Source organism: Cydia fagiglandana, chromosome 7 (genome assembly GCF_963556715.1).
Source record: "Cydia fagiglandana chromosome 7, ilCydFagi1.1, whole genome shotgun sequence".
In the NCBI taxonomy this organism is placed as follows: domain Eukaryota; kingdom Metazoa; phylum Arthropoda; class Insecta; order Lepidoptera; family Tortricidae; genus Cydia; species Cydia fagiglandana.
The window spans coordinates 5,859,807-5,886,711 of record NC_085938.1 but is presented as its reverse complement, the minus strand read 5'-3'; the positions used below and the strand labels follow the sequence as shown (position 1 = coordinate 5,886,711).

General features: G+C 39.2%; 2 protein-coding genes across 3 annotated transcripts in view; one reads left to right on the top strand and one right to left on the bottom strand.

The window, feature by feature from the left end:
• Positions 1 to 244, top strand: part of LOC134665778 (proteasome-associated protein ECM29 homolog) — a 38,786-nt gene extending 38,542 nt beyond the window's left edge. Inside the window, exon 38 of the mRNA XM_063522760.1 lies at positions 74 to 244. Coding sequence (XP_063378830.1) covers positions 74 to 201 — 128 coding nt within the window. The 3' untranslated portion in view covers positions 202 to 244. The remainder of the gene's footprint in view (positions 1 to 73) is intronic.
• LOC134665776 (LMBR1 domain-containing protein 2 homolog) lies at positions 235 to 22,143 on the bottom strand. Of its 2 annotated transcripts, none has more exons than XM_063522756.1 (11): positions 21,454 to 22,143; positions 19,822 to 20,012; positions 18,848 to 19,041; positions 17,547 to 17,728; positions 16,885 to 17,055; positions 16,125 to 16,302; positions 11,444 to 11,625; positions 10,287 to 10,526; positions 9,181 to 9,382; positions 8,167 to 8,268; positions 235 to 6,587 (listed from the first exon to the last, which is right to left on the bottom strand). In XM_063522756.1, exons 1-11 carry the CDS (start codon positions 21,625 to 21,627, stop codon positions 6,349 to 6,351), a joined length of 2,055 nt encoding a protein of 684 aa, XP_063378826.1. In that variant the 5' UTR covers positions 21,628 to 22,143; the 3' UTR covers positions 235 to 6,348. The 2 variants fall into 2 exon arrangements, with proteins under 2 accessions (XP_063378826.1, XP_063378827.1); XM_063522757.1 differs by having other exon boundaries at positions 235 to 6,554.
• Between the last annotated feature and the right edge of the window lie 4,762 nt (positions 22,144 to 26,905).

The window sequence follows — 26,905 nt, the reverse complement described above, 5'->3', positions numbered from 1 at the left end:
TGCTGTAGATAAAACTAGTTAGGTTATAAAATTGTTTTATTCGTACGCTTTAAACCATATTTATATTTTTCAGATTTAAACAAATTAGAGGAACTGGAGAAACTGAGCAGTATTTACAACTTGTATTCAAAAGATCTATCGAAGGATTCTTCACATGAAATAAGGGCAAAAGTTGATAACATTAAAGTGTACTTGAAATAAACTTGTATGATAAATATGTAATAAAATAAACAATTCTGTAAATTTAATGTCTTTTTATTTCATGATTGTGGTTACAATAACAATTAGGTTAGGTAATGTAATTTTATTAAATTATCTTATACAACAGTTATCACATCAGAATATATTAAGATTATTAATTTAATTAAGAATATTAGTATACTACTGGACAATTAATATATTTGACGTCCCACGGGTAAAGGTACCTTATGGCGGTTGGCGCTTACGCTATTATTAAAGCCGCTCCGATATTGCGGCGCTATGTGACGTAAGTGCCAGCCGCCATAAGGTACCTTTTACCGTGGAACGTCAAATATTTGGAATATATAATAAGTTGTTGATTTTGAACTTGTCCCTATGCTTCTATCTATCGGGTTTTGATTTTAGCGCCGACCCTTCGGTGATTAAAAATAAAATGGCTATGAACGAAAGTTGATATTTATATTATTTTTGATAAATAATTTATTTTAAGAGCAACGATGCTTCTGTATTCTTAGTTCTAAAATATTCCAGTAGTATTAACATTCATGAACTAACCCCACAAATGAATTAATCTAATTTTGCAAATTATTCATGTGTCTAGCGGGCTGAAAGAGGGTTTCATAATAGAATGAAATATTTAACAAAAAACATATAACACCTATTTTAGGTATGAAACAGTATTAAATCAGTGTCAGTCGATAAAATATGGCATGACGAGAACTTAAATGCCAATTATAACTATGACTTCATATTAAACGGTACGTATGTATGTACATACGTTGTCATTTTTACTATGCGCTGCTACTAGATGTAAAATTTAACAGTGATAGTACTAAGGAAACTGTAAATACAGTGATGTTACCAGTGCCATTACATATTTGACCATTACAATATACCTACAAGCAGCACTATGTACTAATCTCTCAACATTATAGTCGGTTGGGTTGGGGTTTAGGTAATCTTAAGAATGGCATGTGTTTTTCGTGATGCGAATACTTGGTTGCTGGACTTTTCAATTATTTGTACATAAAATGGTGCACCTAGAATCTTATATCCGTTAAAAGATAAATAAATTAACACATTCACTGCTAACGCTTTCGTAGCGCTATGCTCGTAGCCGAACCTAGCGTTTTCCCGCTTTGTAGAGGGAATCGATCACGACCAGACACGAACACAATGTGTTATATACAAGATTTACAAACGCTAAGCGTGTTAGATGTATCACACAAAAATGAACCTTATATAATAAAAGACAAACTGGTATTTAACCTTTCCAAGTAGGCATTTGCTGTTGCTGAAGGAAAATCTTACTGGAAACCGGACTTATAGCGCGCGCTTACGCGACTGTCCCGTTTCAGTTTTTAAGGTTGGAAATAATGGAAATATTTGCTTCCATTTAGTCTCGGTAGCTTACTTGGTATCCCGATCTTGAGCGAAAAGAAGCAAATTAAAGGGAGGACCTAGTATTTTAATGGGCAGTAGGTATATTCGTACTATGCCTATTCATTTTAAGCTTAGTTGTCAAAAATCTTAATCATGGTTAATCGGTTAAAGAAAACAAAATGGCCGTGTATACATAACTCGTCTTCAAGGTTCACGTTTTTAATTGACGTTAATTTTAGGCATTCGCTATTATCTCCTAAGTTTTTCACCTTCTATGGTAAATACACATTTTATTATACAACTAGTTATAAAACGTATAAAAAGCAGGAATAACACAAACATGAATAATTAAATTTGTTTTCATATTAAAAAAATTCTCACTGACTGCCTTGAGACATAACATCTAATAATTTCACTAAAATACATACAGATGTGCTATTTCACTATTTTACCCACCACGGGTTGTAATAGCCATTGGTCAACCAATTTGAATTAGAAATTAATTTCCCAATAACACGGTAAACAATTATATGCCTGTTACTGCTGGCAAGCGTTGTATGGCCGTGTTTATCTAATTGACTTACACGACGGGCTCATAATTTCTATCGTTTTTAACATTAATTAAGTGGGTACTGTACGCGGTTTACTAACGAATGGGCCAAAAACGTTTCCCAAAGTATCACAACCCAAACTATGTTTCCCAAATTATCATTTCCCAAAAAAATGTTTGGCAAAACAACTTATCGCAAATTTTCAGTTAGCAATAGTCTTTTTTGGCAAGTTATTGTTTAGCAAATAATTACTTGGACAAGTTTCATTTTACCAAATATTATTTAGTCAAATGTATCATTAAGCATAACTTACATGTCCCAAAATATTGCATGGCATACAATTTACATACCAATAGAGAGGAGGCTGCAGAATTTTATTTGTCTGGTATTCAACTGATAATTTTTTTGACGTTACATTTTACTATGTATATGTATAGTATAGTAAAATGTAACGTCAAAAAAAAAATTCTTACTGCCAAAAATATGTAGTAAATGATCACTAAAATTAAAAATCCGTTTTAATGTAAAATGATAACCAAATTTGTTAGATCTTGCTATTCTATTAAAGCAAATAACACCAAAGTAATCATTGTAACCCAAGAATAGTAAATAACCACCAATATTTACACCACATTTTAGTTTAAAATGTCATGCAACTTTTTTACATCTCGTTATTCTATTAAATTAATTAATCCACTTCGATGACCTTTTTCTAGTACATAGTATATCTTTTCTGTAAGGATCGCAGTTCTAACCTAACCTAACCCACTTTTCTAATAGCATTTCGATTCTGTGAAGGTCACAGTTCTAACCTAACCTAACCTACTTTTCTGATAGCGGCTCCGTTTTGTGAGGATCGCAGTTCAAACCTAACCCAACCCACCCAAATTACGTAGAATTTAACGTACCTATATTAACATAACAAAAAGTACAAATTTAAATAAGGACTGTTCAGTTTACTAAGCGGACACTCTTACACCTCTTTTAATCGGCGAATTTAAAATCAATTGACGTACAGCTCATAACAATATAATCAACAATCCCTTATTTATCAATTGCTACATATTTGTTCCCATAATAGTCTAATATTTTTCCCGAAGGACCGAACAAATTTGGAACATAGCAAGTTAGTTCTGCAATTAGGATGCACAGGCTAGTATTCACTGCAAAAAATCGTAAATATGTACAAATTTTCCAAGTTAAACGTGAATAAAATAATTAAAACATTTGGAGAGCATCATATGCTTGAAGATTTTACAAAATCCCGGCACAGAAGCGGCCCGGCCAATCCAGAAACAAAAGTATTGTCATGCGGCTGTTAAAATCAATAAATTACTTATCGGTTCGCGAAATTCCTAAGACAGCAGGCGTTAGAGTAGACACAGATTAAAATATAAGAAGTATGTACAATAAATGGACCCATAAAAAGAAAAAAATGGACAAAAGAATTACAGAGCAGCGAAAGCAATCGAAAAAAAGAAGCGTCAAACTGTACTACATTTTACATGAAGATAAATTTCGTAGCATTTTAATGGACAACGGAAAATGCGTAAAATGTTGCTGTAGTACGTTACCAATGGCCCTGATGCTACCATGCCGTTGTAGAAGATCATATATTCGACGAGGAGAGTAACATGAAAATTGACCAATTCATGAAGAAAGTCCTTGTCTGGCAGGCAATTGGTTCCTGTGGCCTTAAAAACTTGTTCTATTTTGCGACATGAACTTTGGTTGCGACATTTACAGAAAATAATGCATCTAATAACGAGTACTTTCCGTCTATCAGACGCATAATGTCACCTCTTCATTTCGGCCTGATTTGGCAAGTGCCCACTATGCTGGTCAGAAAGTGAAGCTACTGAATTTGAAAAACATTGATTTCGTTCAAAAACAAGTCAACTCATCTAATTGCCCGGAGCTCCACTCCATCGAGTGGCACTAGACCAATGTGAAGATGCGCTTAAAAAAGGGTAGATGAGAAGCTAAAACATTGAAAGAATTCAAACGAATGTTGTTTACAACTTGTCAAAAAGTGTCAAAAATTGATGTGCAGGCACTTGAACGGCGCAACCGTGTAAAAGTACGAAAATCTTACCGATGTTATTATATTGTACTATATTTATATTAAAATGTTTTGCGTTGGTTTCCGTTTTTATTATATTTATCTAAATAAAGCGATTCCAGAATTAGAAAAATGTAATTTATACTTTTTTGTGTGTCCGCTTAATAAAATGAACAGTCCTTAGAGATGCCTATTTGTCAAATTTGCGAAGTGACAATTTTGACCAATCTTGAATATAATATTTACTTCCATTTAGTCTCGGTATGTTCCAATGTCAGCGGACCAATTTTGAAAAATCTTTTTGGAATATAATATACAATAAAAAACTTTTGCTAAATAAGTTTTTGTCCTAATAACATTTGACAAAGTAAAATCATGCCAAATGATAATTTGACCAAATAAATTATATGCGAAGTGTAACTTTGCTAAAAGTTCCTTTGGGAAATGAAACTATTGCGATAAGTTTGTTGGGAAGTGAAATTTTGCGAAATGTATTTGGCCCAAACGAAAGTACACCACTGTACGCACCTATTAGTTTGTAATATAAGCATGGTCAAGCAGGCGTGGTGTGAAAAATTTTGTCAAAATACCCCGTGAATATTTTTGAAATTAACATTGATCATAATCAGGGGTCGGACAAAAAGTGCGGATGACGTAAAAATGACGTAATCTTGCACACAGGATGATGTTTGAGTTTGTATTTAAACTTCCGTGTCACGTACCTCCAAAAACGGAAAATTGCCACAATATTCGAGTAAAGATGACATTTTAGAGCGTTTTCTTATACATTAGTAAATATAAATTTTAGCTAAATATAATCGTGAAGATACAATAGCTAAACAATAACGAAGTCAATTTATTGTTCATCTGATTGACAATGTGTCAGTCAAAAACGTACTTACTCATTTCAAGTGGCGATATCGTTTAATAAAGAGGTTGATAAATGATAAGTGATAATTGTATATGAAAATCAAAAATACTATTTGAAATCATCCTATAAGTGGTTTGACGTCATCCGCACTTTTTGTACGACCCCTGATCATAATAATATTAGCCAGGTTTTCACATTAATAATTCAACTAAAGTCCAGAGACCTCAAAAATATAAATGTTTTCGTCATGGACTATTAAGTGTTAACCCTCTGAACGCCAGAGGGCGAAGGACTATGCCGTGCTCCGGACGCCAGGCGATCGCTATTAGTTAAGCCAAATTGAAATTTCCGGAGTCCCGCGTAATTCCCTATTGCATTGGCGAAGCTGACGGGTGCAGCCGTTGTTGGTGCCCTTGGTAAGACTTTCTGATGACGTCTGTGGCGGTCAAGAGGTTAATTGACTCTAACCCCCGAATCCCGCGGTCGCGATAACGCGTAGGCAGAATAAAATACCTCTAAGTCCCACGGACGCTATTTGCACACGCAATATCATACAAAATATATAAAAAGTCGTAAACCAGGGGTTAAGATTTTGTGATACTATGCCTCAACTCGAGGATTTAATGAGCAATAACTAAAAGTTACCTAAAATAATTGGAATATATTAAATGATTCACTACGACTATGTAATTCTAGTTAAACTAATTACAATGGACAAAAGCAAGTACTTATTTTTGTACAAAAAATAAATCTCTTATATGACTCAAGCATCCATATTTATTAACACAATAATATGTATTACAACCAATACTATACTGTAGAATAATTTACTGTACAACTTAACGCGAGCTTTCATAAAGAAACATTGAGAAATTTGGGTTTCATTTAGGATCTAAATCCTAGCATACATTTTAGGCTACGTCTTACGATGGAATTAAAAGACTTCAATGTCGACACACATGGCTGTATTTACCCAAACATTCGTGTTACATCTCTTTCCAATATCTCAAACGAAAATGTCCGCAATGTTTGCGCAAATACAATAGCCAAGTATGTTATGGGCGCACATAAATAATGGTAAATCGTTCCACGAAAGAATTTCACGTTACCATAGTTTTGGTTTATTCTCAATCAATTTAGCTTCTGTAATCCAACACTAACACTGAAACCACGTAGGTATAGTGCTATCCGTATACACACTAATCCAACAATTCTGTACGCTGTCAATTTACAACATTGGCCTCAAAAGTCTTTTACAAAAACCCGCTCTATATTGCACTTCACACGTCATCGAAAAGCCCTCGCGGCGGCGCGCTCATCTTGTCACGCCGTCGCTCGTCGAACTCGGACTGTATGGCCGGCAGCGTGCTCGCACCGAACCTCTGGTCTAACTCATCGTCTACCGTTGTCCTGTTGTATGGCAGCTCCGCGCGCTGGTACGCGGATATCGGCTGGGACCGTTCGGGACTCGGTTGGACGTAGTAGTCTGAGTCCACGTCGTTAAGGAGCCCGGTGTGGGCTGAAATGTGGTACCATGCACAATAACCGGTATAAAAATTATGGTAAAGTGAGTTGGAGTGTTAGTAACAGTCTGTGAAGTGTTGGTGTTAGGTGACGAAACTGACGTCACAAATTAAATCGTGTTTAATTTAGGCCGGTGACTTATTTTTGCTGGCCTTCAATGTATTAAGCTAACTGCAACAATTGCTTGTGGTGTAGTGTAAGAAACAAAAATAAAAATACTAATTAGGTGTGATATTTGGTCGAAGGTAACTTACACATTTTAAATTTAATTTAAGTATTTAATTTCCTGTGTGTTCCATTGTGAAGTGTTCAAACACCATTAGTTTAACAAATAAGAAAGTAAAGTCCGTGCAAATGAGATGTAGTGCGTAACAATCCAACAATAACCAACCGGGACCCAAGTTAATAAAGTTCCAAGATACAATTTTACAAGTCAGGGCTACGCGTGTTCTCATTGGATAAATGCGTATGAACAAGTGTGGTATTACATCTGTCCAATATCTTGGTCCAAAATGTGAGACAAAAGACGTAGAAATTGGACAGGTGGAACACCACTCTAAGCCTTGTAAAATTGTAACTTGTACTTACGTACATAAAATAGGTCCCAAAGGCCCTTTAAAAACCACAACCAATACTTATTGATAAATAGAATTATTTTTGACTCAGTAATGCGAGTTTTCAAGATGACGGTTGTAGGTATGGCTACATAGTTTATTGTTGTCACATCAATGAATGACATACATACAGTGAGCTGCAAAATTGCATGAACACTATGAATGATTTCATAAAGTGGCCAAGCAATTTTGCGACTGTAGGCACATGTAAAAATCACTTTGGAGTTTATACAACCTCTTGTCACTCAGAGGCCTATACAAAGGCTAACTATTCCATTGTACAGTTCTGATTCTTTATACAGACAAATCAAAATTGCATTTGTTTTGGCAAGATTTCATTTGTAGGCGGTTCGAGAATAAAGTATTTGAAAGAAAGGATCGATATACCGCCCTCCTAAGTCGAATAGCGCTATCTCAAAAACATATATAATTTTGAAAATGGAATTCTTAGTAATAGAAACTAAAGTGTAAGCTTTTCTTTCTTTCTTTAGCATATCAGAGTGTCCCACTACTGGGCAAAGGCCTCTCCTCTTTCCCGCCACTTGTCTCTGTCTAATGCACACTCCCGCCATTCCACACAGAATGTATCTAGTTGTATAAGTTAGCAACGTATTTTCTTTAGAGATAGCGCTCTTTGGCTTAAGATCGGTTTTCCTAGGATAGCGGTGCCGTCATATAGCGGCCGACTCCATACTAAATAATACGGCTAAATATGGATGTCGTAGTATTTGTACGGAGATGGCCGCTATATGACAGCACCGCTATCCTAGGAAACTAGAGCATAAGATCGGTTTTCCTATGATAGCGGTGCCGTCATATAGCGGCCGACTCCATACTAAAAAATAATACGGCTAAATATGGATGTCGTAGTATTTGTACGGAGACGGCCGCTATATGACGGCACCGCTATCCTAGGAAACTAGAGCATTAGCAAGGCATTATAAACATTGTAGGTATTACCTCCATCCTGGTTGTCCCGCTTGGTGCGGTAGTTGGCGTACCGCTCGCTGTAGTCGCGGCGCCGCGTCAGAGACTCTTCCGCGCGTTGCCGCTTACGCTTTTCTACAAAAACATTACTAGTGCTAGTCTTTTGAAACTTTTGAAAGAGTTGAGGCGAGGAACAAAACCCGGGAAACGAACGATGTGAGGCCTCAGGGTATGTTTTTAAATTGTATATTCCATGTCTTTAAACGATATCTAACGATCTATTTGGATCCTAGTACTCAATAAAGTCTGCTCAAATCCATTGATAGATCTGAACGCACAAAAGGTCCACTCGGATCCATAATGGATCCTCTTCTTCTTCTTCTCTGTCGTATCGCTCTTGACAGAGCGGTCGTGGTCACGTTGAGGCGTCCGCATCGGTAGTAGAGGCGGACACAGCTCTTCGCACGATCTCCCGCCATCTCTCCCTGTTGGCAGACTGCCTGGCACAGTCAGATACGCGGTTTCCCACTGCGGATTTTATTTGGTCAGTCCAGCGCATAGGTGATCTGCCGCGCGATCTGGTTCCCTCCACTCTTCCTTGTACGACCAGTCGCTCTATGGAGTCGTTATCCCGCCTAGAGACCCTACCAAATGGATCCTACCAAATAGATTTTAGTGGACGGAGGGCTACTTTTCATGTTCTAAAGGTTTTGAAGATTCTTGACCCAATTTTAGTCTCATAACATAACAAACAAGCAGGAATATTATTTAATGCAAATTGCTGTTGTATCGCGAGATCATTGTTCGGAACGAACTATTACACCATTTACACATTTTATAACTTGTCAATAAAGACTGACTGTCTGACAATAACGATTGATTGTTTGTAAATTAAATAACCTTTGACGAGCAGTCAAGAATAGAGATGCATATATTCGGCCGATGGTCAGACCGAACATCCGGTATCCAGCCAAACAAAACTATCCGTTGCATCTCTATGTCAAGTGCATCTCTATTATAGTCAAGAATGAATCATTTTTGACTAACCTCGCTTAACGATCTCCCGGCCCTCATCAACGAGATCAGTCGTCAGCTCGTCGTCCCCCACGAACTGGTGGAAGCCGCAGAGCGAGAGGAGACGACTGCCGAGCGAGAGGTACGTAGCCGCGCACAGCAGCACCACTAGCATCGGGAAGTAGATGTTGAAACCTTCGGCTATGATGCCCAGGACGTCCATGTGACCCATTATCTGGAAAATAGGGTTTTGGTTAGTGTTGTGTTGTGTGTTAGCGTTCAGAAAAAATTAGTAGACTATAGCAGCGGTTCTCAAACTTTTTTGGTGACGGAACCCTTTCGGCAAGCGAAATATTTGACGGAACCCGAAATTAAAAATTTTCGTTCATCACTGTGGACCAGATATACCTACCTATAGAAGAGCTGGTTTTTTTCTTATTATTACAAATATATTTTCGAGGAACCCCAACAGAGGCTTTGCGGAACCCTAGGGTTCCGCGGAACACACTTTGAGAATGGCTGGACTACAAGAAGCTTGGTTTAGCTTTGAAGCAATTAGTCTTTAAAACGTCTTGATGTACTTATTACTTACGATATTCCACAAAAGTAAGCTTTAATTGAGGTGTTATTAATTTTATATAAATAAGAGCGCGTGCGACTTTCAATCCGGAGGTCGCGGGTTCAAAAACCAGCTCGTACCAATGAGTTTTCCGGAACTTATGTACGAAATAACATTTAAGATTTACCAGTTGCTTTTCCGTGAAGGAAAACATTGCGAGGAAACCGGACTAATCTCAATAAGGCCTAGTTTCCCCTCTGGGTTGGAAGGTCAGATGGTAGTCACTTTAATAAAAACTAATAATGCCTACGTCAATTCTTGGGATTAGTTGTCAAGCGGACCCCAGGCTCCCATGAGCCGTGGCAAAATGCCGGGATAACGCGAGGAAGAAGAAGACTCCGTTCAACATCACAACATATGGAATCATATTATATAAACAGTGGATTAGAAGGTTTAATAAGTATACAAGATTCCGAATCCTAAAGTATGCATACTGGTAGATACTACGTGCTTTTGGTACGTAGTCTTACCTGTAACACAGACACACAACATTTTTTCCTACGTGCAATATGAAACTTACCTGAGTATAATATGTCTCCATCACATACTCCTTAATAACATGCGAGTCCATATGCACAAGGCTGAGGAAGTTGAGGCACATAGCGGGCGTGAGGCGGCACACCATCATCCCGCTGAAGATGAGACTGTACTCGTTGGTCTGGTGGTGAGGTGCCAGGTACCATAGGTTCAGAAGACGGATCTTCAGTACCGTCGAGTACGCGCAGTAGAACATATACGCGATAACAAGAGTCGATACCCACTGGAATAGAAACTGAAAGTTAACTCATGGGCGCCGTGTATGAACTATAGGGGGCAGCATAGGAGCCGTCAGATTTTTGGCGCGAGGCGTAAATGTGTCGTTTATGCTTCTGATGTAGCCCACAAGATGGCAGAACCTACTATGCACATGGAAACGTACCGACGAGAACGGTAGATAGCACTTGCTTTGGCAATGTGCATGTACACATAACGTATGTGCCGATTCCGATTCAGGCCACAAGATGGCAGACCCTCCAACGCGCAAATCCCTATGAGCCTTGCGGTTGGGAATGTGGTGCACCGCGAGTCAGGCCACACGCCCATTAAATTTGAGGTTTTTGTTTAACTGCCAAAAACCGAAAAATGTAGCGCTTGGGCCATATCAGCTGAGACTGCCTGTTATAGCTTGATCGGTGGCTTGGCCATATCGAAAGGATGGAGTAATTTCGTGCTGTAAAGAATAAAGATAGCATATTTTGTTCAACCGACTGGACGCCGTCATCCTAAGTTTCGGTGGGCGTGAGTGGACGTAGATATCAGTTAGCTCGGCGTCAGTGAAAGCTCAGAAACGTCAGGAGGCCAAGACTCATTGGGTCATCGCACCAACCAAGTAAGTAGTAGTAGTAAGTAGCGCTTGGGCAAGAGGCCACGGCCCGCTAGTATGTTTACCACACAGTGTTGCCAGTTAGGTTGTAAGGGAACGAAAAATAGACATAGGGTGAAAGCGAGCGAAAGAAGCACATGCCTGTCATGGTAGTCGATTTCGAGGTTTTCAGGTAGTAGAAATTGTACCACATGATTTTTTTTAATAAAGTAACCATATACCATAACCAACTCATTTTAAATTGACATTCTACCCAATACTACAAGATGAAAAGAAAGGGGAAAGAGAGATAAAACGATAATAGCAACACTCACGACAATAGCCGCGTAGTTGTAAGTGTATTTAGCGGCGTTGAGGATGTTGGCGAAGATGGACAGCACGGGCTGCTTGCAGAAGAACGTCATCTCCGACCACACGAGCGCCAGCGACATGATTCCCGTGACCACCGCCATTGTCTTCAGGAAGTACTGCTTCAGGATGCACTCCCAGTACCATTCTGAAAAATATGTGATTAAGAGTAGACCCACAAACTTTGATTTCGAATTTTCTATTCTTTGTCAGTTCTTTTCATTTCTAATCACGCCACATTGTTTGTCTAAAAATAGGAATACTTTGGTTGAATGAAAACAGCACGATTTTTTTGCAATTGGTGCAACTGGCCCGAAGTCTACCAAATATAATAAATTGAATGTAGTTAATTTTTTATGAGACCTGTATTTCATTTATTTTATTCTATTTTAATTTGACGATCCTTATGAGATATCCGTGCTTATCTTAGCCATATTGACATTGTTTTTAAATTTTTATAATATTTGACATTGTTAATAATTTAGTTAATTATTTAACCGTGAGGGCAGCAGGGGCAGCTGCTGAGGTGGCGGCGCTGAGAAAACGGGAGAAGTATGCGGAATTGGACGGCTATTTGTTTGTGCCTCTGGCAGTCGAAACGCCTGGATGTTGGTGCTCAGAGGCTAGAGAGTTTTTTTAAGGAGGTTGGGAACCGGTTGCGAGATAGAGGCCTGGATCCCCGCTCCGGGTCATTCCTGATGCAGAGGTTGTCCATCGCGATTCAGCGCGGTAATGCGGCAAGCGTTTTGGGCACCTTTGCGCCAGGGATGATGCGGGGTGGGATATTTGACTGACGGGTGACCGTTTTGTTTTTGACTTGTGTGTATTTTTTTTTATGTTATGTAATTTGTAGTTTGTAATTATGTGTTGTTATTTATAGGTTTTGTAGTTTTGTAATTTGGGTGTAGTGTAGTAGTTAAGTTGTATATTACCATTGTGAGTACGCTGTGATAAAGATTTAGAATAGAATAGAATAGAAATACATTTATTTATGACAAACAAACACAGATGACAAAAACATGTTGACAAATATACAATGTATAACATTTAGTGAAAAATGCCATAAAAGGGTCACAACTCAGCATGTTGCTGGCAAAGCCAGCGCTGTTCTTCCGTTGTAACCCAGGCGTACGCCGTTCGACGACGAGGCGGTTATGCTATGATTTACTAAACTAATTAAAAACTAGAACTATACCTAAAACATAAAATTGAAACTAAAACTATTATATACAACTTCAACATTGCGGCAATTGCCGTATCTGGAACAGGCCTGACAGCCAAGTGACAGCTGGCCGCCACGCCATTGCCACGTCACACGGCACGACACCAGCACGGCCATATTTGTGCTATGACACAGCTATCCACGTGTACATTTTGTGCAGAAAACTTAAAAACTTCTAGTCGTAAAAGCTTTAAACAAACCAAACTATATCACTAAATTAATTATTTGGAAAAGACGAACAAATTAAAAAATAGTGCAGAAATGGTTGGCTCATGGGACATAACTACAGGTATGTGAAAAAAAAAAGGCTTCTTAGATAAAACTAGTATCACATCTTAAACTTTCCTGTCTTTGCTGATATTATTATTATTATTTTAAAGATCTCCTTGGATATCACGGGCCTATAATCCCGGTTTTTTTATAGGCTTGCGTGGGGACACAGATCCAACACGTAGAGGCCCCTTGGAGAGCTTTTATGTCATGTAGAACGCCTGCTGGAACCCGTTCACAGGTGCAATAATAGACACCCGTGAACCGGTCTCAGCAGGCATTGGGACTATTGTAGAAAAAGAGAACAGTATACCGGTCTATGGATTGAAGTTTGGGTGGACTATGAGACTGGGCTATTGTAAAAGAGGTCCGGACACCTGCCATAACAATGTTAACACCGTCATCGAGGCAGGCGGTGACTCGCCGCTGACTAGATGGGCCCCTGAAACTGCCGTCGTAAAGACGACCAGGAGCAACATCGGTGTGAGCGGCTCAGGGGTGTCGAGAGGTGTGCGCCGCTTTCTACCCAGTGGCTGTTAATAGCCACTGTGCCAACTCGCGTCTTATGCATCTTTCACTTCCACCCCTGGAGCATATAGCTCTAACGACTCCTCTCTGGACGGCCAATGAAGGCAAGCCAGAGCTGAGAGTCCTGCGGGTCCCCTTGGGGTCCACTCCGACCGACGAAGACACGCCGGAGACGGAGACCCTGACCGACTCTCGGGAGCACTCGGGTCCGTGGGGTCGTTACTCCCCAACAGCTCGCCACAAGCTGCCCTGCGGTTTTATTATTATTATTATTATTTATTAATACACAGTACAGAGCTTAAATCTATACAGATCCCTGCAAAACTGTATTTACAGTTTGCCTGCAGGTAAGAGTCTCTACATACATGTATATTATTATACTTAATTATTATTTAATATGTATAAGCACTATAAGCACATAAGCACTTAAGTGACACTTGCACGCGTGCAATTGTCACTTAAGTGTTTGCAGTAGGTACAGTTTTAATGCGCTTTTGAATTTTTTCTTATTTGGTTCATGCCGAATATTCTCGGGTAGACTATTTAGGAAATACGGAAGTCTTTTCTTAAGAGTCCTGTCATCAAAATAGTTACTAACCCGGGGAACTTCAAATTTTCGCGCTGTTACTATCCTATGTTCATATATCTGTTTTTTTAGCGTAACTTTGAAACTATGCACACTTTTCAGGTTCCTTAAAGGCGGAGACAGATTGTTCCAGCATTTTGTTGCCAAATATCTGAAACTTCCGCGGAATGCAGCCGAACAGTGACGGTGCGTTAACAACTGCAACCCACATTGTCGAGCTACTCGCGTCTTACGGAAGGAAAGTTTCTCAAAGAGATACGCAGGAGACCGCTGGTGTACTACCTCAAAAAGAAGACTTGCCAGATGAAGCTTACGTCGGTGTAGCATTTTAAGCATGTTGCATTTGTTTAAAAATGGGGTTACATGTGCCCTTAACGGAATATTGAAGCAAAAACGGGCACAAGCGTTCTGAACTCGTTGCACCAGTCGCTTTGTTTTAGTGAGTAGTCGTGGACCATATATTATATCCATATAATTTAATTTTGACAGAACAAGTGAGTCAACTAATTGGATGCGTAGAGTTTCACACAAGAAAGGTCTTATCTTGTACAAAACTTTTAACTTATAGAAACAGCTCCTAACTAAATTTGAAATATGTTTCTCATACCTGAGCTCCGAATCCATTAATAGGCCTAAGTTTCGTGCTTCACTGACACGCTCGATGGCATTTCCCATTAATTTTACATCCATTGTAGGATTAAGCCTAGCCAGCTGATGTTTACTGCCAAATGCTAGGTACTTTGTTTTGGCAGGGTTCAATAATAAGCCATTACTGGTAGCCCAGTCCGCTATTCTACAAAGATCCTCATTTAGTTTGCCTATTGCATTGTCAATGTCCAACTGCTTGAATGAGATATACACCTGCACATCGTCTGCATATATGTGGTATTTACAATGTTTTATATGCCTTATTATGTCGGCAGAGTACAAAATAAACAAGATCGGGCCGAGGATCGAGCCTTGAGGCACCCCTCGTGCTAGTTTCATGCTCTCTGAGATGAGCGATGAGCCATCACTCAAGCTCAATTTTACATGCTGGCTACGATTTGCAAGGTAACTATCAAACCATTTAAGTGCACCAGAATCAAACCCGTAGTAGCTCAATTTTGATAACAATAATACCGTATCTATACAATCGAATGCCCGGGAAAAGTCTAGCAGCACTAATATAGTACACATTCCTTGATCCTGAGCACACAGTATTTGTAATTTATTTTATAATGTAGATATTAAGAATTTGACAATATGTTAATTAATAATATACTTAAAACTCTTATATCTTAGAAATATGTATTGGAAATATGTATTAAGAAGAACCTAAAGACAAGTTGGATTAATTGATTGCTAATAATGGTTTTTAAATTGTGTATTGCTTGACATTTGTATAGTTATAATCAATTGTTGTTTCCCTACTTGACGATCATAATATAAATTCGTATAGATTAGTGTAAAATAATTTATATTGTAATTTAATATTATGAAATAAATAAATCTAAATCTATGGTGTGACCCATAGCCTATTCGCGTATTACGTAGTCGCTGGTTACTTAAGTCTACTAAACTGCGAGATTAAAGTATAACAAGCTCACCAGTAGTGGGCGGGTACAAGAGCCGCAGGGCGCGCGGCCGTGTTGTGTGGAACGTGTGTGTGAAGCGCCGGTCCGGAGCACGCAGGTTGGTAGATACGTCCTCTAGATGGAACACTCGCTCCAACGTTATGCCCTCTATGATGTGACCCATAGCCTATTCGCGTATTGCGTAGTCGCTGGTTACTTAAGTCTACCAAACTGCGAGATTACAGTATAATAAGCTCACCAGTAGTGGGCGGGTACAAGAGCCGCAGAGCGCGCGGCCGTGCTGTGTGGAACGTGTGTGTGAAGCGCCGGTCCGGAGCACGCAGGTTGGTAGATACGTCCTCTAGATGGAACACTCGCTCCAACGTTATGCCCTCTATGGTGTGACCCATAGCCTATTCGCTTATTACGTAGTCGCTGGTTACTTAAGTCTACCAAACTGCGAGATTACAGTATAACAAGCTCACCAGTAGTGGGCGGGTACAAGAGCCGCAGGGCGCGCGGCCGTGCTGTGTGGAACGTGTGTGTGAAGCGCCGATCCGGAGCACGCAGGTTGGTAGATACGTCCTCTAGATGGAACACTCGCTCCAACGTTATGCCCCATTGGGTCTCGGTGCGTTGGAGGACGTGGAGCGCTTTGATCATCTGATGAATAGTGAACATTAGGAATTTTTTTGTCTCATCGTGGGATGGGGAGTACCTACTTATATACAAGTTTAAGAAACTATATCTGTTTTATTAGTTTAGTGAATGTCACTAAGATATTTAACTAGGTCCCTTTCGTGGCGACATATCCGCCGGCGGGTAAATCACGATATATTTGTAGCAATACTGGCTATTTTCTAATTTCAATATGTATCTATTTTGTATATTTTTTATACATTTTGTAATAAAAGGACAGATAAACGCAAGGACAGGCGGGCAAATGGTTTCGTTTTTATTTTGACTATGTAACCTTCTAAACTCCTTAAATTACCTTTGAACATAAAAAATCATACAACACACATAACTTATAAATATGTGAGAGACCGAGCTTCGCTCGGAAAACATATAATAACTCAAAAATGTGCGTTTTTCCAGAGATAAGACCTTGCTAGATCGATTTTTCGCCCCCGAAAACCCCCATATAGCAAATTTCATCAAGTAAAACTACCGTTTATTTGTGGCAGAGGGGGTAGCGCTACTATGCTCAGTCTGGAGTATGTCTCGTCTGTGACTCCAAGTTACCTTCTTATGCAAGTTGACGAGCGACTTGAGCGAGGGCGCGGCGGGCCGCTCGGGCGCCTGGCGGCTGTTGAGGCGCTCCCGCAGCTGCACGGGCAGCTTCTGCACGATCGTCTCCACGTGCCGGTGCAGCGGGTGCCCGGGGCCCACGGCCGCGGTGATCGACGACAGACTCTATTCAAAGGGAATAAAGTTCATTATCGACTGCGATATTTTGTTTTTGTCACTGGTTTTGGGTTCTTGTATGTTCGCTGTATGCTTTGGATTCTAAATCAACGCAATAAGGTACATTATTGATTGCTATAAGTTATCCAGGCTGTTTATGGGGTCAGGCAACTGAAATGGCAGCTACAGCGGGTGACCGGATGATAGCCGATAGACTCTATTTCAAAGTAATAAAGTTCATTATTTATTGACATAATTCTTTGCGCCCTGGCTAGAGCCAAAGAAGAAGTCAAAGGTGGTTGCCGATTGCGATAAGTTTTCAAGATCGAGTCACCCGCAGCCTACGATGGGTCGCGGCTCTGATCTAGAATAAACTCTATTTGAAGAAAATAAAGCTCATTATCAATTACGATTAGTCTTTTAGCAGATGGGGCGGGCGCCGAGATCACGTATAGATTCTTTAAATCAAGGGAGTAAGGGTAGACTTTAAAGTAACTCACATCTAATATGTCGTCCATATTTTCCTCTGCCTCACACTTGTCGGTACTCAGCTTGGCTATCTTGAAGTAAGTGTATGTCAGAGTATAATTCTTCTTAGAGTTGTTCCATAGATTTCTTGGTACCTCTACCAGGGCGTAGCCCAACAGAAGGATCAGGAGAAAGAGACCCCATGTGTTACTGGCTGAAAAAAAAATCATGTCAGACAATTAGTTGACTCGTCATTGAATATTAAATGAAATTACACTGTTGTAATCAAAATTGACATGAATTTTTACAATTAGTACTATACATAATATATGATACCAAAGTATCGGAACTAAATAGTCTAAAACAATAATAACAAATAATAATAGTCTATAGCGAATGGGCACCACGGCTTGAGCTGCTCCCGGGCTGCAGGGCGGTTCCCGAGACACCATGCGATCAATGATTTGATACGTCGCACCATGGTCTCGGCGAACGTGCCTTGCATTCTGGAGCCTCAAGGCTTAAGCCGTACAGACGGGAAGCGCCCGGACGGCTTAACGCTGGTTCCGTGGGCCAAAGGCCGCTGCTTGCTCTGGGATGCAACCTGCGTGAGTACTTTTGCGCCTACTCATGTTGCTCCCGGTAGCCGGCTGGCAGGCGCAGCCGCGGCAAATGCCGCGAGGCTCAAGCGATTAAAATACGCCAACCTGGAACCAGCGTACGATTTTGTTCCGGTCGCGGTGGAAACTGCGGGGCCGTGGTGTTCGGAGGCCAAGAGGTTGATTAGAGACTTGGGGCGGCGTCTACGTGACAGAGGAGGCGATCCCCGTTCAGGCTCCTATCTAGTCCAACAGATATCGCTTGCCATCCAGCGCGGTAATGCCGCTAGCATCTTTGGCACTTTTGGGCTGGGTGGGGGTCGGAATGGGGCTGATAGTGTAAGTAGGATAGTATATTAGTAATATGTTTAGATTTTAAGTTAGGAAATTGCATGTAAATTATTTAAGTAATAGTCTAAAATAGTCTACATTTTACAAGCAGCAATGTCACGCTGAAGATAGAGATTTAAATAATTAGTTAACTATATAACTATACTTTGTATCTTTCATCATCATCATCATTCTAGCCTTCAGTCGCCCACTGCTGAGCATAGGCCTCTCTTCGTGTACGCCGCTCATCCCGGTCCTGGGCTAGTCTCATCCAAGTTTGTATCTTTAGGTACTTAAATGAATAAATTTTCGGGTAGTTATAACATTTATTGGTTAACCAACCAAATACAAAACCGCCTGGATCTGTGACTGATAGTAGTGAACTGACAGAGAGACATACATACCTGAGGACGCAATAGCCTTGATCTTGGCCCAGTCCAAGGACACACCCTTCAGCGCAATGTAGATGAGCAGAATGCCGCAGATGAACAGGTAGGAGCCATAATAAATGGCGTTGTCAACGAGCGCTGACTTCAGCTTGCCCTTAACCGTGAAGTCACCCGCTTTGCTGTATGACTGCATCATCGGCATTATCAACCTTTAATAGAAGGATATAAAGACTATTTTACTTTGTAGGTGCCAACTTAAAGTAAAAAAATTACTCTTAAATTAAGTCTTCATTTAGATTAGGGCCGAATATGGACTTTGCCGAATGTGAATATTCGGTTGGGCTGACTGCCTAACACGATGAAAATAAGTTTATTCAGGTCCACGATCTACACTCGGCACGTCTTTTTGACCCTTCCCCTCTGGACCTGACCGCATGACCGCGAAGACGCCCGTAAAAAAGAATTTGTTTATTCAGTAAATATTCGGCAGTTCGAACCGAACTATTCGGCCGAATACGAACATTTAAAAATTTGCCGATTATGCCGAATACCGAACAATCACCGAATATTCGGCCCATCTCTAATTTAGATGTGACTTTTTTAAAAGGTCTTATAAAAAAATCATGAACGCATGAAAAAACTCAAGCAAAACCAAATGATGATATGTATTAATGAACTATTGGATCATAGTTGTTCTTCTGGACTGTTATTAAATGGTTTTACTACACACATTTCATTTAAATAGAGGCCTTTGACTAACAATGCAAGTACTTAAAGAAAAAATCTTTATTCTAGTTGTTCCCTCACGGCTGAGGATCATGACTATTCGCAACTGCAATCCATCAATTCCTTGTTAATTTAAATACAGAAAGTTACCGTTAAGGTTCCGTCACACCTGTGTGACGAAGCTTTTAACAGCCCTCTTAATTGTGTCACACAAGAAAAAATACCAAAAGTTATAATGTGTGTAACAAACAAACAAAAATTACCAAGTCAGACATTGTGAAGTCCAATAGACAACCCTCCAGAGATTAGGGAACACACTGTCGTCCACAAAGCTCCACGGTTTCTGGCATTTCGTGACCGGGGGGACGGTTGTGGTTGACTCATTGTGTAGCGGTGACACACTCGGGGCGACTGTAGTCGAGTTGCTGTTTTGCATGCATTGTCGATATACTGTCTGTAAGATGCAGAGTTATATTAATTTTGTACTCAGCAGAGTAGTCTGCTAATGTTACTATATTTTTAAATAAAGAAGAAATCGTCGGGTGACAGGCAATACTCATTAAGTACCACCACAAGTTCATAGCCATAGTGAACCATATTAGTACTAAAAGAAGGTCGATTTTTGTTAATTTTTTTTAGGGTTCCGTACCCAAAGGGTAAAACGGGACCCTATTACTAAGACTTCGCTGTCCGTCCGTCCGTCTGTCACCAGGCTGTATCTCACGAACCGTGATAGCTAGACAGTTGAAATTTTCACAGATGATGTATTTCTGTTGCCGCTATAACAACAAATACTAAAAACAGAATAAAATAAAGATTTAAATGGGGCTCCCATACAACAAACGTGATTTTTGACCAAAGTTAAGCAACGTCGGGAGGGGTCAGTACTTGGATGGGTGACCGTTTTTTTTTTGTTTTATGGTACGGAACCCTTCGTGCGCGAGTCAGACTCGCACTTGCCCGGTTTTTTAGTAATAATCGACTTGCTTGTCACCTGACGAAATGAAAAAGGTACTGTCTTGCATGAGTAGCACTCATCTCTCTTACAAGATGTGTTGAAAAACCAACAGTCTGACAAGACAAGTAAGGAACAATAAATACCAATATGTAATGTGGAGCCATTGAATAAGGTTTAGAGGCTTTAGTTTCGTTTGGAGGCTTTAGTGACCACTGAAGAAAAAATTTATCTCCGTTTAAACCAATTTTTATCAATCTTTGATTTATTTATCCTACAACAATAAATTGTGTACAGATGTGGTGCGTAATTGTTTTTCTGCATATTTTGTCAGAATCATTTGTATTTGTCATGTTGCTTCAGTCAACCTCAGTACTTTTTGTACCGAGACTGACTGAAATAGCAAGACACATTCATGTTTCCATGAAAATACGAAGGAAAAAAATTATGCACTACATAGCTCCTTGAGAAACATAGTGTCACTATACAAAATTAAGAACCATTTGAATAGTGACTTTGTTCCAGTTTTGAAAAGTTGAATTTTTAGGCACATATAATTTTGTATAGTACACTATGTTTCTCAAGGAGCGACATCTTTAATAGTGTTGCAGTGGTAAATTGCCATTCAAATTTTTAATTGGCACGTTAATAATCACAAAAGATAATCAGTTACTAGCTAAGACTAAAAAGGGGCGGAAAAGGTTTATCTATAAATGATAAGACTTATATCCAACTAAGGTAAATTATGATTAACTTTTTGCATAGCCTGTCTGATTTCATTCACCTTAGATTTACTACATATGGCACACTTCATCTTGGAAAAGCGGACAGTAAGTTTTGTATTACAAAACTACAATAAGAATGAGGTAGTGATGTAAGATTGTACCACAAGATGATAGTTGGATTAATCAAGAAAGAATTAGATAGCAAATTTACTCACCGAAGACACATCCAATGGCAATATAAACATAATAACAAACGAGAAGTACCATGCTGTAACAACAGCCACTGTCACTATAATGTGATTTCTGTAAACATCTCCGTATCTGTACAATAATGTAGCTGCCAATATAAACGCCGATATAATCTCTATCACAAACAGTGTGTAAGCCATATTGACAGGCTAATTTGAACAAGGAATCTTTGGTTGCGTTAGTTTTTCTTCGCCGTCGCCGCTGTTCTTTGTTTATCTCTCCACACTCGCGCCGCTTCGTGCTGAAGCTGTTCGAAACGCACTTGAGTCGACGATTTCAACGGCAACAATATCGGCTTCTCAATCTCATACTCCGCGGGACATTCCTCATAAAACAAGACACCAGTATCAGGCAAAATCGGATCGAACTCTATGCTTATGTTATCAGACTTCGTATCAGACATTTTAGACACTCGCTGGAAATAATAACATTGTTGTTGATAAGTGTAAAGCAAACATTAATGAAAAATCAATGATTTAGACACACTTTAAGCATTAGTTTTAATATTTTGATAACAAGACAGAAAATTAGGTCGTGTTGTGGAAAATGTGGATGACGTTATTGACGTTCGTCTGTTCACATCATTCAGCTGCGTTTAGTTTAGATAGTATTGGGTACTAATAAACGTCGTGGATGCGACAATTCTAGCTACCATATGCTATGAAGCGCTGCATAGTGAACGTTCTAATCGCGAAAACGCGTGTTGACGTAGCTGTCATTTTTACGGACCACAGATAGTATAAAATCCTACGTTCTCATGGTTTACTATTTGCCGTTTGTTTCTATCCATAGGAATCAATAGTACACGATAGATGACGCTGCCTGCTATTTATAACAGGGGCCGAACCGCGCGCTGAACCTGCTATGATGTAAGTAAAGGTACCATTCGGATTCAGAGGGTCAACCGCGAACACCGAAGTTCCCAAATTTCGGGCATCTTTCTCTTTTACGACTTTTACTTTTAGATACTTAAGGCGTAATTACTGCTACAGTATTGCACCAGCGTTACTGCTACAATATTGCATCGCTACTGCAAATGTCTAAACCAATGTTGATTCCCGGATTATATAATTATTTACTCTTTTAAATATACTTTTTTGCTATTTGATATCTCTCAACTGTTAAATTTACTCGTGTGTCCGAAATCGGGCGCTCGCATCGCACACAGCCAATATAGGTATTTATATATATATATAATAAAGAAAGTTGCTATACATATACCTATATACCTAGCTACTTTCTCATAAACATGAAGGCAACGAAACGCGCTCATATATTCGCCAGAAAGCGTTCGAGAATAATTCCCTCGTGAGCGATAAAATACTTCCTCACTGGAACAGATTGAAAGTGTAATTTTTATTGAAATAGGGAAGGGGCTTATCTAGCCAGCGTGAAATATTTCTAACAAGATGCTCGGGTATGTGTGAAATCTAATGAAATTGCGATTTATGGTAGGTATTGAAATAGTAGCAATTTAATTTTGTGGGCCTTTTTTATTTGCTGACGTTTTTTTCGTCAGATCATATCTACATTTTTTATTGGGTCCTATTCCGCCCAGAATAAGTTCTACAAACAGGAAAAATAGTAGCAAACTTAGTAGAAACAGCCGAATACCTACAATAGAAGGAAAGCAATAGCGCCTTTAGACAAGATTAACACTGCGGCTGCCGAGCGAGCCGCTTCATTGGCTGCTTCTCTCGGGTTCCGTGTAGAGCTAATAAAACACGCTTACTGCCAACAACCAACTATGGCTCTCTGCCGTTTATAACGCTAGTTCACAATTCACATCGGGCTTAATACGGCAACACAGCCAACACATAGAACACACATGCTGGCCGTATTTGACTACCGTAAAATGATCCTACTGTGCTAGACTGTGCTTCCTTTTCCTTGTGTTTGACTGTTTGTTTGTGTGTATCATGATTAATTTTATTCACGGTAATTATTTGTGCTGGATCAGACTGTAATATCGAGACTGGACGTGACGTGTATTATAAATAAATTATACAGCAAACAAGAACTTAAAAGTGGATTTTCAGCATCACAATTTCATAAATCTGAAAGTACCAACGATACTAAAGTAGAATTTTTTGTCTGGGTAGGGCTTGTAATTGTAACCTGTAAGACGTTGTTTGCACCATTTTATAAGAAAATGTTGTTAGAAAGACGTACACTAAGTGCTAACAGGTTACAAGTAATTTATAAAACGCGACCCAGGGGGCCGATTTTTGAATTTCGATCGCTCGATTTCGTCATTCGAAAATCGGTGGAAAACGGCGAAATGTAAATTTTTGAAATACGTGCGATCGAAATTTGGAATATAGTGGTATTGACCACTCGATTTCAATTCTATGAGGAGAATTTAAATGCCTAGTAGTGGAGATATTATTGAACGAAATACTCGAAATCGAGTGATCGAAATTCAAAAATCGCCCCACAGAAATTGGCATTATAGAGCACTTAGCCCTTGTTTATTAGTATTCTGTTTTATCTCCCCTCGTGGCTTTTTATTACCACGCTCATCTATCGAAGCTGTAAACATTTGGCCGTTTCATTGCTTTATTTACGACCGAATTAGCATTCAAAGTCAAATGCAGACAATACAGCAGAAAGGTTCGTACGCAAATGGATTTCCTTTAGTGCCCACAACCGCGCCATTACGGAATGACAATGTAACAGTGCAATAAACCGCAAATAAACGAGGCGTACGCAGACTTCAAAATATGATATCGACTAGACAGTGACGGATTTGCCCTAAGGCGCAGTAGGTCCGAGCCTAGAGCGGCAAGATATTAAGGGCGGCAGCAAGACTGCAGTCTATAGCACCCATATGGGTGCTGAGAATGGGGCGGCTAATATTTATTACAGCGCACCTAGGGCCTAGGGCGGCCAAAACTGCAAATTGGCCACTGCGACCTGATATCAATCTCGAAGCATATCGCTCACACTTAAAGGTGAAGTGTCTTTGCAATTTGCATATATGGCTGAAGCATGAGTTCCTTGATGATTTGAAGATCATATGTTGGTATTTATAACTAGGATAGTGTGATGTCATTCATTAGACGTCGCGCTGGTTATACAGCATAATTTGATGTAATTCGACCAAAGAATATCATACTGACTATGTAGGTACCTACTGTGCTGTACTGTGTAGATCCCTACTGTGTTTGACACAGAGTTTGACCGCACATCCGTCGTTTTCCAGCGATTGGGCAAAAACTGCGTCGCTTATCATATCTACCGTATATGCATTTGTAAAAAGTTCAAACTAGTATGTTATATGTTGTCATGAAAATAAGATATAAAATCAAAAGCAATGGGGCGGAGATGCTAAGCTCGGCAGAATAGAACCCTCGTCAATCAGATGCAGCGACGCAGTGATCCCTGAGTCGTTATTATAAAACCACCGTGGATTCAGAGTGATAACAATTCACAGGCGAATCTAACGCTCATACCAGTGTAAGCAGTCGCAAATAGAAAAAACAAATATGGGTGATTATGATTTGGTACCCAAACTTCCAACTGCCGATTGGCCGGCCTACTCTACTGAAGTAACATCTTTTCCAATGTATTTATTTGGCCAATGTGTACTGCGTCTGCGTCCCACATTTTGCCTAATGAGAGAGTGAGACGAATGAAATTGGACATTGAAATTGGATAGGTGTAGTTTTCACTTGTACGTACGGGTATGTATACTGATCAAAGAATATAATACTCACTAGGAGAAGAACGATAACTCCATACAAAAAAATGTCCCCAAACGTTTACACGTTTATACTAGTAGCGCCTTCGTTGTGTACCAAACACTAAAGTTGACAACCGGTTTAGCCTGGCGGGTATTGGTATTATAGGTAGCTAGGTATATAGTAATTCTGTAGATAAACATATTTGTTATATTCATATCACGAAATATATGAAAGATGCAAATAAACCCTTGTTTGTGGTGTTATCAATTGATTTAAATAAAAGGCATGTTTATGTTTATAACATTATATATATTATTTATTAAAAAATGTTTTACATATAAAAATATACACTGAAAACTGGCAACTTAATAAAAAAATAGACATTAATAAAGCGCATTCACAAAGTTTTCAGTACCTTTTATACAAATAACATTAGGCATGCCTACCTATTACACTTTACACACAGATACACTACACTTTACACACGGCATTTTACACAGATTTCCAACTTGTATTCATACATTTCTTCACGGTTAATTAATACGCTTTCCAGATGCGTTATGACTCGGTTCTTTCTGAACCCACTAAAGTTGTAAATTTCACTCTGGCTGCTTCAACAGCCGTTGCTCCGCATTTAGCACATTTTCTATGTGCATTGCTGTAATCCATGTAGGTACAGACTTACAGTCTTAAGTGGTACGTAGCGGTACACGTTGTATGTATTATTTAAAGATTTAATAAATAAAATTTTCGTTATGAACTTTAACCACAGCAGTTGGACAGTCATTGACAAATATATTTTTTATTATGGTGGGTAGACGTACCTACCCTCCATATATTTTATGAACATTGATAAAGACAGTTGGAAGCAAATATTCATTATAAAACTTAATCGCATGTAATTAAGTTTTAAGCGTTTTAAGTCCCGTTTTATGATTAATATTGTATAAAATTCGTGATAATTTAAATCAGAGTTGGGAGCAATGTTGCTGTAGAAAAATGTTTTTATTTTTATTACTCGCAACTTTTTCTTGGAGGCCAACGCACACATAGAAGCTTAAGGCGCACACATGCGCAATTATTTGGGGACATAACTTTCTTAGGAAGTGAACAGGCCTTGATACTGATGATGACAGGTTGAAAGAAACGAATCGAAGTGTAATTTCCAACTACACATGGATCTCGAAGTCAAGTAATATTGGTTTAACGCTTTTAGTCGAACGCATGTATTTCAGACGCGATGATAATATTTATGAAGCTACGTCGTGATATGTGTAACTCTTTTTACAGCGCTAAACCATTTTCCTACTAGTCTTAAGCCTGTGTTTGACATTTGTCTACGAACACATGGGTTGGAAGCTGATAAAAACTGTCACAGACAAAAAAAAGAACACACATACCCTCTCTTTGGCGTAATAATACTATTGCAAATTGCTCTCTTTGCGGTCTTTGCTTTGATCCCACTTTGGTTTGGCAAACTTAAATGTAACATTAACGTTCTAAAAGGATTTTACGAGTAGGTACTTATACAATCAAATCTAATAAAAAAGGTCAATTTACCATATTTATTTATAATTTATATTATTTAAGTTCTATACTTAATTAGGTACTTATGTTCACAGTAGGTAAGGATATTATGTTTGGTCTAATGTACCTACTCGTCACTGTAATCTGCAGTAGGTACGTGACTGATTTCACATGGTAGGTAAGTACCTAAATCATAGCAGCTTTT